The 12,386-nt window shown below is 44.4% G+C and overlaps 2 protein-coding genes across 2 annotated transcripts in view; both read left to right on the top strand.

Annotated features, from left to right (window-relative positions):
* Positions 1-1,640: 1,640 nt before the first annotated feature.
* Positions 1,641-2,055, top strand: LOC113836883 (translation machinery-associated protein 7). The gene has a single exon (XM_027427701.2). The coding sequence runs from the start codon at positions 1,678-1,680 to the stop codon at positions 1,870-1,872; it is 195 nt and encodes a 64-aa protein (XP_027283502.1). The 5' UTR covers positions 1,641-1,677; the 3' UTR covers positions 1,873-2,055.
* A 1,836-nt stretch (positions 2,056-3,891) lies between these two features.
* Positions 3,892-12,386, top strand: part of LOC107977695 (leucine-rich repeat-containing protein 37A3-like) — a 68,368-nt gene continuing 59,873 nt past the window's right edge. Inside the window, exons 1-3 of the mRNA XM_035448157.1 lie at positions 3,892-4,815; positions 5,251-7,617; positions 8,044-12,109. Coding sequence (XP_035304048.1) covers positions 3,892-4,815; positions 5,251-7,617; positions 8,044-12,109 — 7,357 coding nt within the window. The remainder of the gene's footprint in view (positions 4,816-5,250; positions 7,618-8,043; positions 12,110-12,386) is intronic.

Genomic DNA, 12,386 nt, shown 5'->3' with positions numbered 1-12,386 from the left:
GGCTCCCAAATTTCATTCATACATTAGGGATAAATACTGGTTCCACTGCCAGAGGCCCCATAGACTGCCCAGGCCTCTAACTGACATCCACGTTCAGGAGGCTTGGTTCAGTCCTTGCTGGTTCCCCAGCTGTCCAAGTGGGGTCCATGAGCTCCCCCTTGTTCAGGACAGTTGTTTCTGTGGGTTTCCCCAGCATGGTCTTGACCCCTTTGTTCATCCCTCCTCCCTCTCTGCAACTGGATTCCAGGAGTTCGGCTCAGTGCTTAGCTGTGGGTCCCTGCTTCTGCTTCATCCTGGATGAAGGCTTTAGGATGGCATTTCAGGTGGTCATCAATCTTATAGGGGAAGGACATTTAAGGCAGCCTCTCCACTATTGCTTAGATTCTTAGTTGGAGTCATCCTTTGTGGATCTCTGGACATTTCTCTAGTGCCAGATTTCTCTTTAAACCTATAGTGGCTCCCTCTATTAAGGTGTCTCTCTTCTTGCTCTCTTCTGTTCATCCCCCAGCTCAATCTTCCTGCTCCCTCATGTTCTCCCTCCCTCCTCCTCTTCCCTCCTCTTTCTCCTACCTCCCTCCTCCTCCCCCCATGCTCCCAATTTTCTCAGGATATCTTGTCCCTTTCCCCTTCTTTGGGGGACCATGTATGTCTCTCTTAGGGTCTTCCTTGCTTCCTAGCTTCTCTGAAGGTGTGGATTATAGGCTGGTAATCCTTTGCCCTATGCCTAAAATTCATATATGAGTGAGTACATACCATGTTTGTCTTTCTGTGACTGGGTTACCTCACTCAGGATGGTTTCTTCTAGTTCCATCCATTTGCCTGCAAAGTTTGAGATTTCATTGTTGTTTTTTTGTTTGTTTTGTTTTTCTTTTTTCCCGCTGAGTAGTACTCCATTGTGTAAATGTACCACATTTTCTTTATCCATTCTTCAGTTGAGGGGTATCTGGGTTGCTTCCAGGTTCTGGCTATTACAAATAATGCTGCTATGAACATAGTTGAACTGATGTCCTTGTGTTGTGAATGTGCATCCTTTGGGTATCTGCCTAAGAGTGGAATTGCTGGATCTTGAGGTAGACTGATTCCCATTTTCTGGAGAAACCGCCATACTGATTTCCAAAGTGACTGTACAAGTCTGCACTCCCACCAGCAATGGAGAAGTGTTCCCCTTAGTCCACATCCTTTCCAGCATAAACTGTCATTGGTGTTTTTTATTTTAGCCAATTCTGATGGGTGTAAGATGGTATCTCAGAGTTGTTTTGATTTGCATTTCCCTGATGGCTAAGGATGTTGAGCAATTTCTCGTGTCTTTCAGCCATTTAAGATTCCTCTATTGAGAATTCTCTGTTTAGTTCTATACCCCACTTTTTAAATTGGATTATTTGGTGTTTTGGTGACTAGCTTCTTGAGTTCTTTAAATTTGGAAATCAGCCCTCTGTCAGATGTGGGGTTGGTGAAGATTTTCTCATTCTGTGGGCTGCCGTTTTGTCTTGTTGACTGTGTCCTTTGCCTTACAGAAACTTCTTAGTTTCAGGAGGTCCCATTTATTTTGAGTTTAGAATTAAGCTCTCTTGAACTGTGAAACAAAATTACTGATAGTTACATACAGAAGGTTATATATTAAGAATGTGGTAAACGGGCTTAGGATCAGGGTCTGGGAAGGGGCCGTCAGTGGGCGCCATGTCTGGCCGCGAAGGTGTCAAAAAGAAGCCCCTGAAACAGCCCAAGAAGCAGGCCAAGGAGATGGACGAGGAGGATAAAGCTTTCAAGCAAAAACAAAAAGAGGAGCAGAAGAAACTCGAGGAGCTAAAAGCCAAGGCCGCGGGGAAGGGACCCCTGGCCACAGGTGGAATTAAGAAATCTGGCAAAAAGTAAGCTGTTCCTCTTATCCTCTATGATGGTGACCCTCCTCCATCCCTATTTAAACATCTGGATACCCTGCCATAACATCTTTGCCACCTACAGCTAGGATGAAGTGTTATCCTGGAGCCTGTTAAACATCTGGATTCCCTACTATGACATCTTTGCCACCTGCAGCTAGAATGAAGTGTTATCTTGGAGCCTAGTGTACATTGTAATAAACTTTTGTAAAAAAATAAACAAGTAAAATGAATAAAAAAAAAGAATGTGGTAAACAGAAAAATGAAAAGAAGGAATTCAAGTGATGGAATAATTAAAAAGAATAGTGGGAGGTTCTAGTCATTTCATACTATTGAGTATATATTATACCAAGAGTATATTTGCTGAATTATTTATTATACCAAAAGAAAATCAGTGATGCAGATGGAAGCACAAGTAGGGTTACAGCTGCTGAGCTGCTGCTAAGTTTGTACATGGAACTTACCTTTGTATTTAAGTAAATGTTTTTTCTTTACTTGAAGAGACCATTTGTGTTTTCAACAGGTTGCAGGTTTAAGCAACTGTGTTTTTGTGATGTTCTTGAGGCTGTAAAGACTCAGAAAGGAAATTCTAGTGAATAACTTCCCCAGTTCTTCCAGTCTGGGTGTAGTGGACCTCTGTGCACATTGAGATGTCAGCAGACAGATGTTTATGTCCTGACCAGGAATTATCTGAGGAAAGTCTAGCGGTCAGTCTCTTCATAAAGAATGTGTCATTCCATTTTCCTAGGTTAAGGAAAAGCAGTGGGATAGTATAACCTCTAGGTTGTCACTGAGACAGAGCAGAAAGGGCATTGATACTTTTATGGATTGTGGGGTCAGTTCCCCTCCCACCCCAAAAGATGCAAGTAATTAGAATAGTTAGTAATTCTCTTTTCAGATAACATGAACCATGAAGTCCCTTAATAATTTTTATTCATCTGTGTAAGACAACAGGATCTCATTGAGTCTGTTAGCTACACCCTTTCAGAGTAGCCCAGGTCCTCTGTTTCTGATTGAGATGGACTTTTGTTTGATTTTGGTACATAGTTGCAAAGCTGTGTATCTCAGAGCATTACTGAAAGCTGCTAGTTTATAAGCATCCTACTTATCCATGGGTATCAGTATGAAATATGACATAAAATGTTTTTAAATTTGTAAAGAAAGCATAACAACCAAGTGAGGAAGAGATATAAAGGGGATAGATATGAAATGCACTTTGATAAAGAAGGTTAAAGAGAAAGAATGCTTTCAGATGAGAAAGGATTGTAGGTGGCACTTTTGTCCTAAAGTAAGCAGTGTTCCAAAATGTACATTAAAATTGAGGACAAACATAGAAAGGTTAAGCACATTACGGAAGGTCTAAGTTAAAAAGGTCTGTGAGAGGTAAAACTTTAAGAAAGATGGTATTGTACTATGAAGTTTATAATTATGGCCTGAAGATAGCTTAGTGAATAAAGGTACTTGCCACCTCACAATGCAAGCCTGGTGACCAGAGTTCCAACCCTGGAAGCCTCTTAAAGGTGGAAGGAGAGAATCAACTCTATACACTGTCCTTTGACTTCTGCATGCATGTTGAGGCATGTGCCACACCCAGCATACAATAATAATAAAATGTGTGACTTTATTATTATAATTAAAGATTATCTTAAAAGTCCTAACAACAGACATCACTTGATGGTTATTTCATCAGTCAGTCTATTCTGGACATTAGAAAGAAGCTACAGAGGAAGAAACAGGGCACAAATAGTCCAAGATAACTTTTAAATTTGGCTTTTAGAGTTTTCTACAACAAAGTTGAAAAACAGTCCAAAAGGGGAAAAGATTACAGACAAGAGAGCTAGCAGAATCCAACTGGGACTCTGCCTAGTAATGGTTTGGAACAAAGGTCAGCTGTCATAAATAAAGGGCGGGGCGTGGCAGGCCTCGTTGCCAAGGTTCCCTGAGCTCAGGGGGCTTTCATTCAGTTTCCCACGAGTGTGGGGCAACACTGTGGATTGCGTCCCTACTGCATGTCATGTCTCTACTGCACTTTGGCGCACGAAGGCTTGTCTTCACGTGGCAACTTTTGTGGCTGCTGGCCCTGGCTGTTCCCATTCCAGAGTTCACTGGAAACCCAGTCCAGTTGACTTCAGAGCCCTGGGTGCCAACCAAGCTCTGGTCTTGGCACCCCTCTGATCATCCACCTAAATCCCCACATACTCCAGCACCCAGGACAGACACAGCAGGCACTGAGTATCTGGGGTCCTCTACTTCCACAGAGATGTTGGCTCCACTTGAGGAGTTGACTGACAGTTTACTTCCGTTCCAGGACTTGAGTACTTCTCGGGGGCCGAACTCAGAGCCTGGGAAGCTCGCTGTTTCACATCAGGATCTGACCAACAAGATGATACCAGCTGAGAAGCAGCCAGGGAATATTTTAATGCTAAATGGGGATCAAATTCAGGCTCCCATTCTGCCTTCACGGTTCAAAAGTACTGTCAGTCTAGCTGAGGCTGCAGATAACCAGTTATATGAAATGCTTGTTCCACCACTAAACAGCCAGAGTTCAAAAGCAACAAAGTTCATTGTTTCACCCCAGGAGTTGAAGAAAGATCTAGCTCGGCACAGGAAACTTGCTAAGGTGGTTGTTGGAAATCCTCAACTTCAGAATCAAATCAAGGATGATTATTACGAAGATCTGAATATGAATGAAGCTTATTCTTACAACCTTCCCCCACAACCCCAGGGAAATTCAGGTGAAGCTCCAGAGCTCCTAGGACAGGTGGAACCTGACCAGTCGGAGACACTAATTGAAAATCCACAGAATTCCCAGGAACCTGACCAGTTGGAGACACAAGTTGAAAATCCACAGAATCTCCAGGAAGCTCAAGATTATTACCCACAGCCCTCTGAGGAAAATGAACCTTTAATTCAAAAAGAAGACTCAGCTCACCATCAATTTTCTTCTGAGGAGCCGTCAGTGCATCCTGACATAAATGGCCCACCTCCAGATAGAAGTGAAGCTCAGCACTCAAACTTGCCAAATGTCACAGTGAATCCTATAGATCTTCAGACAGTAACTTCAGAGGCAGATAAAGAGGTACAAGCTACTCTGAGCCAGCAACAGGTCCTAGCCCAGTTCTCAGAGAGTCCTGAGTTGTTGGAACCTTTATCAACCCAACAAGAGGCCCCAGGTGGGATTTTAGAGCTTCCTGAAGACCTTGAAAATTCTGGTAGCCAGCTAGAAGCTCCGGCTCTACCTACAAAGCTCCCTGAAGAAATCAGTCCTCTAGGTGAGCAAGAGGGAACAGTTCCAGTTCCAGAATCCTCTATGCAGAATGTAGTTGAAACTCAACTAACCACACTTCAAAATCCCAGTCAAGATCAATTTCTCCATTATTATACTTTACCCACTATTACAGGTAAGCCTGCAGATACGGAATTTAAAATAACTTCTCAGTCTAGAATGGAGATTGAGTCATCTCCATATGAAGAAGAGACTCCAGCTCAGACTCCAAGCCCTCTTGTTGGAGCTGAGCCTTTTCCCAGCCAGCAGCAGCAGCCAGCTGAACCTCCTGAGTACCCTGAGGAGATTGAATCTTCTGGAACTGATCTGGGATCTCCACTTCAGCCTCAAGAGGAAGCAGAGGATGTAGGGCCCACAGGCCCTATTCTGGAGGACGAGTCTTCTCCCAGTGAACTAGAGCAGCCAGTTCAACTTACTGAGTCTCCCGATGAGGTAGGATCAGGTTCTAAAAACCAGCCAGAAGCCTCAGTTGAGCCTTCAGAGGTCCTTCCAATCGAGCAAGAGGCTCCACTTCAAGCTGCAGAGTCTGCTATTGAGAATATAGTTGAAACTCCACAAGTGACAGCCCAGCCAACTCAGAATGAAGAGCACCATTATCACTTGCCATATGTTACAGTTAGACCTGTCGGTAGTAACACAACTTCAGAGCTTACCAAGGAGATGGAACCTTCTCTGGCCCAGCAGGAGTTCCCAGTGCATCCTTTGGAGTCTACTGATGAGATGGAACCCGTTCTCAATGAGGAGGAGCCTCCAGCTCAAGCTTCTGAGCCTCCTGGGGAGAGTCAATTTCAAAGCCAGCTGGAGGTACCAACTCAAGCTTTAGAGTATGCTGAAGAGTTTAAACCTTCTTCAACTGAGCAGGAACAAGCAGTTCAGTTTTCAGAGCCTCATGAAGCGACAGTTTTGCCCCCAGGTCAGCAGTCTAGTTTGTCATATGTGACTGGTCAACCTCCTGATACGGAGATTACCGTAACAGAAAAACCTTTAGCTGAGATGGGAACTTCTCCTGTGTACCATGAGCCTACAGCATCTTCTGAAGAGGTTGAACTATCAAATCAACAGGGTGTTCTATCTCAATCCCCAGAACCTATTCTCTATAATAAACCTCTAAGCCAGCAAGAAGACACAGCTGGGGTGTTACAGATCCCTGAGGAAGGAGAACCCTTACCAGCCCAGGAAGAGACCCCAGAACAGATTCTAGAGCTGCCTAATGAAGAGGTATCTCAGCCTCCAGGTCACGATGGGGTAACAGTTCCATCCCTGAGTCATGGTCAAGTTCATCCTCCAGTGTCACACTATGCCCACACTATGCATCCAACCATACCAAAAGAGGAAACACTTCTTGAGGAACCTTCTGCAAGTCAGCAGGGGAGCTCACCTTGGCCTTCAATGACAAATAAGTTTTCACTTGCAGATCTAGAGGAAATACTCAGAACTGCACATCCCAAATCACATAAAACCACCGTTAAGCATGTGGACCTAGAACTTACCATAACTCCAGAGATCTCTCTGGAAGATGGATCAGTTCTATTTCCAGAGGAGGACCTACTTCGGCCTATAGATTCCACTGAGCAGGGTAACTTCTCACAAATCCAGACTAATGCCTTATCACAGCCTCCATATTTCTCTGAAACTGAATCTCCAGCCTTCCAAGAGGCCATAGATCACACAACACACCACTCTAAAAAGGTGCACCTTTCTTCAACTCAGCAGGAAGCCTCAGAACTGCCTCCAGCTCACAGTATAGGAGTAAGACCTTCTCTACATCAACAAATGACCCTGTCTCATCCCACAGACCTCCATGAGAATCTGAAACCATTTCTAATGCTGAAGTCCACTGCAGCACATGATTTAAAACCCCATAGAAAAGGAGAAATTTCACTAACCCATAAAGTGATTCCACATAACCCTCCAAAGCCACTGAAAAATATTGTAACTCACGGCCAAACACACAAGATGACAGCTCTAAGGTCAGATCAGGATCAAGTTGAGTATACACTATCCCTCAATGGTTCATATAAGCCTTTGGACCTAGAAGTTACTGTAATGTCAGAACTTGCAGAGGCTAAGCATATACTACCAAAGAGAACTGTAAATCCACATTTTCAAGGGAAAGATCCACATCCATACCATATTGAGTCTCACCATCCAAACCCAACTACAACCACAGTTCAACCTTTGGATTTGGAACTTGCCATCGATCTACAAACTTCTTTTAAGGAGAAACTTTCTGAAAATATGCAGGAGACCACAAATCAGATGATGGAACCACTTGAAGAGGTTGTAGCTCAAGGTCCAGAATATCATGAGATGACAATTCCAATATCAACTCTGGATCAAACTGATTATCCAACATCAGCCACTAGACAGCCCTTAGACCCAGAACTCACCATAACTTCAGAGCCTACCAGACAGCCTTACCATCCTACAACCTCCCCACAAACTGAAATTACAGTTCAACCTTTGGATCTGGAACTTACCATAATTCCACAATCTACTACCGAGGAAGAATATCCTCAAAGTCTGCATGAGAGCATAACTCAGATTACAGAACCACCTCATGAGGTTGTAGCTTTAGAGCCAATTTATCAGGAGGCAATAGTTCCAACACCAGATCAATATCAAGCTGAGTATCTAACTTTAAACACTGTCTCATCTCAACCCTTAGACATGGAACCGACCATAACTTCAGAGCTTACCAGAGAGCAGCACCATCCTACAATTCCAAAACATCCTCCAAAGCACCCAGTGGTGATACATCCAGAGCATGTTCACACTCAGCATCTAAACCCAACTGAAGCTATAGTTCAGCCTTTGGATCTGGAACCGCCTACAACTTCAGAGCCTACCAGAGAGCCTCACCATCCTACAATTGTAAAGCATCCTCCAAAGCACAAAGTGGAGATACATTCAGACCATGTTCACACTCAGCATCCTAACCCAACTGAAGCCACAGTTCAGCCTTTGGATCTGGAACTTGCCATAACTCCTGAACCTACTGCTGTTGGAGAACTTTCTCACAATATGCATGAGATCACAACTCAGATTACAGAACCACCTGAAGAGGTTGTAGCTCCAGCCCAACTATATCAGGAGGTGACAGTTCCAACACCAGGTCAGGATCAAACTGAGTATCCAACAACACATGTATCATCTCAGCCTTTGGATCTGGAACTCATCATAACTTCAGAGTCTACCAGAGAGCCTCACCATCCTACAATTCCAGAGCATCCTCCAAAGCACGAAGTGGAGATACATCCAGAGCATGTTCACACTCAGCATCCAAACCCAGCTGAAGCCACAGTTCAATCTTTGGATCAGGAACTTACCATAACTCCTCATCTTACTACTGAGGGAGAACATTCTCAAAGTATGCATGAGATCACAACTCAGATTACAGAACCACCTGAAGAGGTTGTAGCTCCAGCCCCAGAATATCAGGAGGTGACAGTTCCAACACCAGGTCAGGATCAAGCTGAGTATCCAACAACACATGTTGCCTCATCTCAGCCTTTGGATCTAGAACTCACCATAACTTCAGAACCTACTAGAGAGACTCACCAACCTGCAATTCCAACGCAGACTGTAATAGTTCATCCTCCAACGCACCCAGTGGTGATACATCCAGAGCATGTTCATGCTCAGCATCCAAGCTCAACTAAAAGCACAATTCAATCTTTGGATATGGAACTTACCAGAACTCATCATCCTACTACTGGAGAATTTTCTCAAACTATTCCAGAGACCACAACTCAAATTATAGAACCACCTAAAAAGGTTGTAACTCAAGCCCCAGACCACCAATTGGTGACAGTTCCAGCACCAACTCAGGATCAAGCTGTTGCCTCATCTCGGCCTTTGGATCTGGAACTCACCATAACTTCAGAGCCTACCAGAGAGCCTCACCATCCTACAATTCCAGAGCATCCTCCAAAGCACAAAGTGGAGATACATACAGAGCATGTTCACACTCAGCATCCAAACCCAACTGAAGCCACAGTTCAACCTCTGGATCTGGAACTTACCATAACTCCTCAACTTACTGCTGAGGGAGAACTTTCCCAGACTGTGCAGGAGGCCACAACTCAGATTACAGAACCACCTGAAGAGGTTGTAGCTCCAGCCCAACTATATCAGGAGGTGACAGTTCGAACACCAGGTCAGGATCAAACTGAGTATCCAACAACACATGTTGCCTCATCTCAGCCTTTTGATCTGGAACTCACCATAACTTCAGAGCCTACCAGAGAGCCTCACCATCCTACAATTCCAGAGCACCCTCTAGTGATACATTCAGAACATGGTAACACTGTGCCTCCAAACCCAACTGAAGCCACAGTTCAACCTCTGGATCTGGAGCTTACCATAACTCCTCAACTTACTATTGGTGAAAAACTTTCTCATAATATGCAAGAGAGCACAACTCAGAGTACCCAACCACCTGAAGAGGTGGTAGCTCCAGCCCAACTATATCAGGAGGTGACAGTTCCAACACCACGTCAGGATCAAACTGAGTATCCAACAACACATGTTGCCTCATCCCAGCCTTTGGATCTGGAACTCACCATAACTTCAGAGCCTACCAGAGAGCCTCACCATCCTACAATTCCAGAGCACCCTCTAGTGATAAATTCAGAACATGGTAACACTGTCTCTCCAAACCCAACTGAAGCCACAGTTCAACCTCTGGATCTGGAACTTTCCATAACTCCTCAACTTACTGCTGAGGGAGAACATTCTCAAAGTATGCAAGAGAGCACAACTCAGATTACAGAACCACCTGAAGAGGTGGTTGTTCCAGCCCAACTATATCAGGAGGTGACAGTTCCCACACCACGTCAGGATCAAACTGAGTATCCAACAACACATGTTGCCTCATCTCAGCCTTTGGATCTGGAACTCACCATAACTTCAGAGCCTACCAGAGAGCCTCACCATCCTACAATTCCAGAGCACCCTCTAGTGATAAATTCAGAACATGGTAACACTGTGCCTCCAAACCCAACTGAAGCCACAGTTCAACCTCTGGATCTGGAACTTACCATAACTCCTCAACTTACTGCTGAGGGAGAACTTTCCCAGACTGTGCAGGAGGCCACAACTCAGATTACAGAACCACCTGAAGAGGTTGTAGCTCCAGCCCAACTATATCAGGAGGTGACAGTTCCAACACCAGGTCAGGATCAAACTGAGTATCCAACAACACATGTTGCCTCATCCCAGCCTTTGGATCTGGAACTCACCATAACTTCAGAGCCTACCAGAGAGCCTCACCATCCTACAATTCCAGAGCACCCTCTAGTGATAAATTCAGAACATGGTAACACTGTGCCTCCAAACCCAACTGAAGCCACAGTTCAACCTCTGGATCTGGAACTTTCCATAACTCCTCAACTTACAAAACTTTCTCATAATATGCAAGAGAGCACAACTCAGATTACCCAACCACCTGAAGAGGTTGTAGCTCCAGCCCCAGAATATCAGGAGGTGACAGTTCCAACACCAGGTCAGGATCAAGCTGAGTATCCAACAACACATGTTGCCTCATCTCAGCCTTTGGATCTAGAACTCACCATAACTTCAGAGCCTACCAGAGAGCCTCACCATCCTACAATTCCAAGACACCCTCTGGTGATACATGCAGAGCATGCTCACACTGTGCCTCCAAACCCAACTGAAGCCACAGTTCAACCTCTGGATCTGGAACTTTCCATAACTCCTCAACTTACTGCTGAGGGAGAACATTCTCAAAGTATGCAAGAGAGCACAACTCAGATTACAGAACCACCTGAAGAGGTTGTTGTTCCAGCCCAACTACATCAGGAGGTAACAGTTCCAGCACCAACTCAAGATAAAGCTGGGTATCCAACCTTGTCCCATGTCTCATTTCAACCCTTGGACCTCGAACTCACCATAAATTCAGAACCTACTAGAGAGACTCAGCACCCTATAACCCACAAGAAGACTGAAAAGCATCCTCCAGTGATACATCCAGAACAGGTTCACACTCAGCATACAAACCCAACTGAAGTCACAGTTCACCCTTTGGATCTGGAACTTACTGTAGCTCCACAACTTACTGCTGAGGGAGAATTTTCTCAAAACATGCAAGAGACCACAACTCAAACTATAGAACCACCTAAAGAGGTTGAAGCTTTAGCCCCAGTTTATCAGGAGTTGACAGTTCCAACACCAGGTCAGGATCGAGCCGAGTATCCAGTTTCACCCAGTGTCACATCTCAGCCCTTGGATCTGGAACTCACCATAACTTCAGAGTCTACTCCAGAGTCTCACCATCGTACAATTCCAGAGGAGACTATAGTTCCTACTCCAGAGTACCCTCTGGCAATATATCCAGAGCCTGTCGATAATAAGCATGCCCATATGACTGAAGTCACCATTCAACGTTTGCATCAAGAACTTACGGTAACTTATCAAAATATTAATGATGGAGAACTTTCTCAAAGTATGAAATTGAGTACAACTCATATCATCAAACCACCTAAAGAGGATGTAGCTCAGGCCCCAGAATTTCGAGAGGTGACAGTTCCAATACCAGTTCGGGGTCAAACTGAGTATCCAACACTACCCAGGATCTCATTTCAGTCTCTGGATGAGGAACTTACTGTATCTTCTCAGCCTCCTACAGGGACTCTCTATTTTCCAATTCCAGAGCAGACTACAGCTCATAGTTCAGGTCACAATGTGCCGCTGAGCCCAGATGAGTTTAGAAAATCACCTAAAAAGGTTGTAGCTCAAACTCTAGAATATGAGAAGGGCATGGTTCCAGCTCCAATTCAGAGGCAAGATGAGTATCTAACAACACGGTATCAGCCCTTAGACGTGGAGCTCACTATAACTTCAGAGCCTACTAGAGAAGCTTATCATCCTACAACTCTCAGTGAGACAACAGTTCGTCTTCCAATGCATTCTCAAGTGACACAGGGTCACACTCAGCATCCAAACACAGCTGAAATCATGGTTCATCCTTTAGATTTGGAAGTTACCATAACTCAGCAACCTGAAGGACTCTTTGAAACTCCGAAAAAGCTTGCACAGCCACATGAGGAGCTTGTTACCAAAACTCCAGTGTTTTATGATATTAAAGGTGAAATTCCAAGTCATCATCAAACTCAGCATACAATGTCACCTGAGGTCTCAGTTCACCATCTTGGTGTAGAGCATGCTGTAACTGAAATACCTAAGATAGTGAGTGGACTTTC

Source organism: Cricetulus griseus, chromosome 7 (genome assembly GCF_003668045.3).
Source record: "Cricetulus griseus strain 17A/GY chromosome 7, alternate assembly CriGri-PICRH-1.0, whole genome shotgun sequence".
Classification (NCBI taxonomy): domain Eukaryota; kingdom Metazoa; phylum Chordata; class Mammalia; order Rodentia; family Cricetidae; genus Cricetulus; species Cricetulus griseus.
The sequence above is the reverse complement of the archived record's forward strand: the minus strand, read 5'-3'. Positions and strand labels throughout refer to the sequence as shown.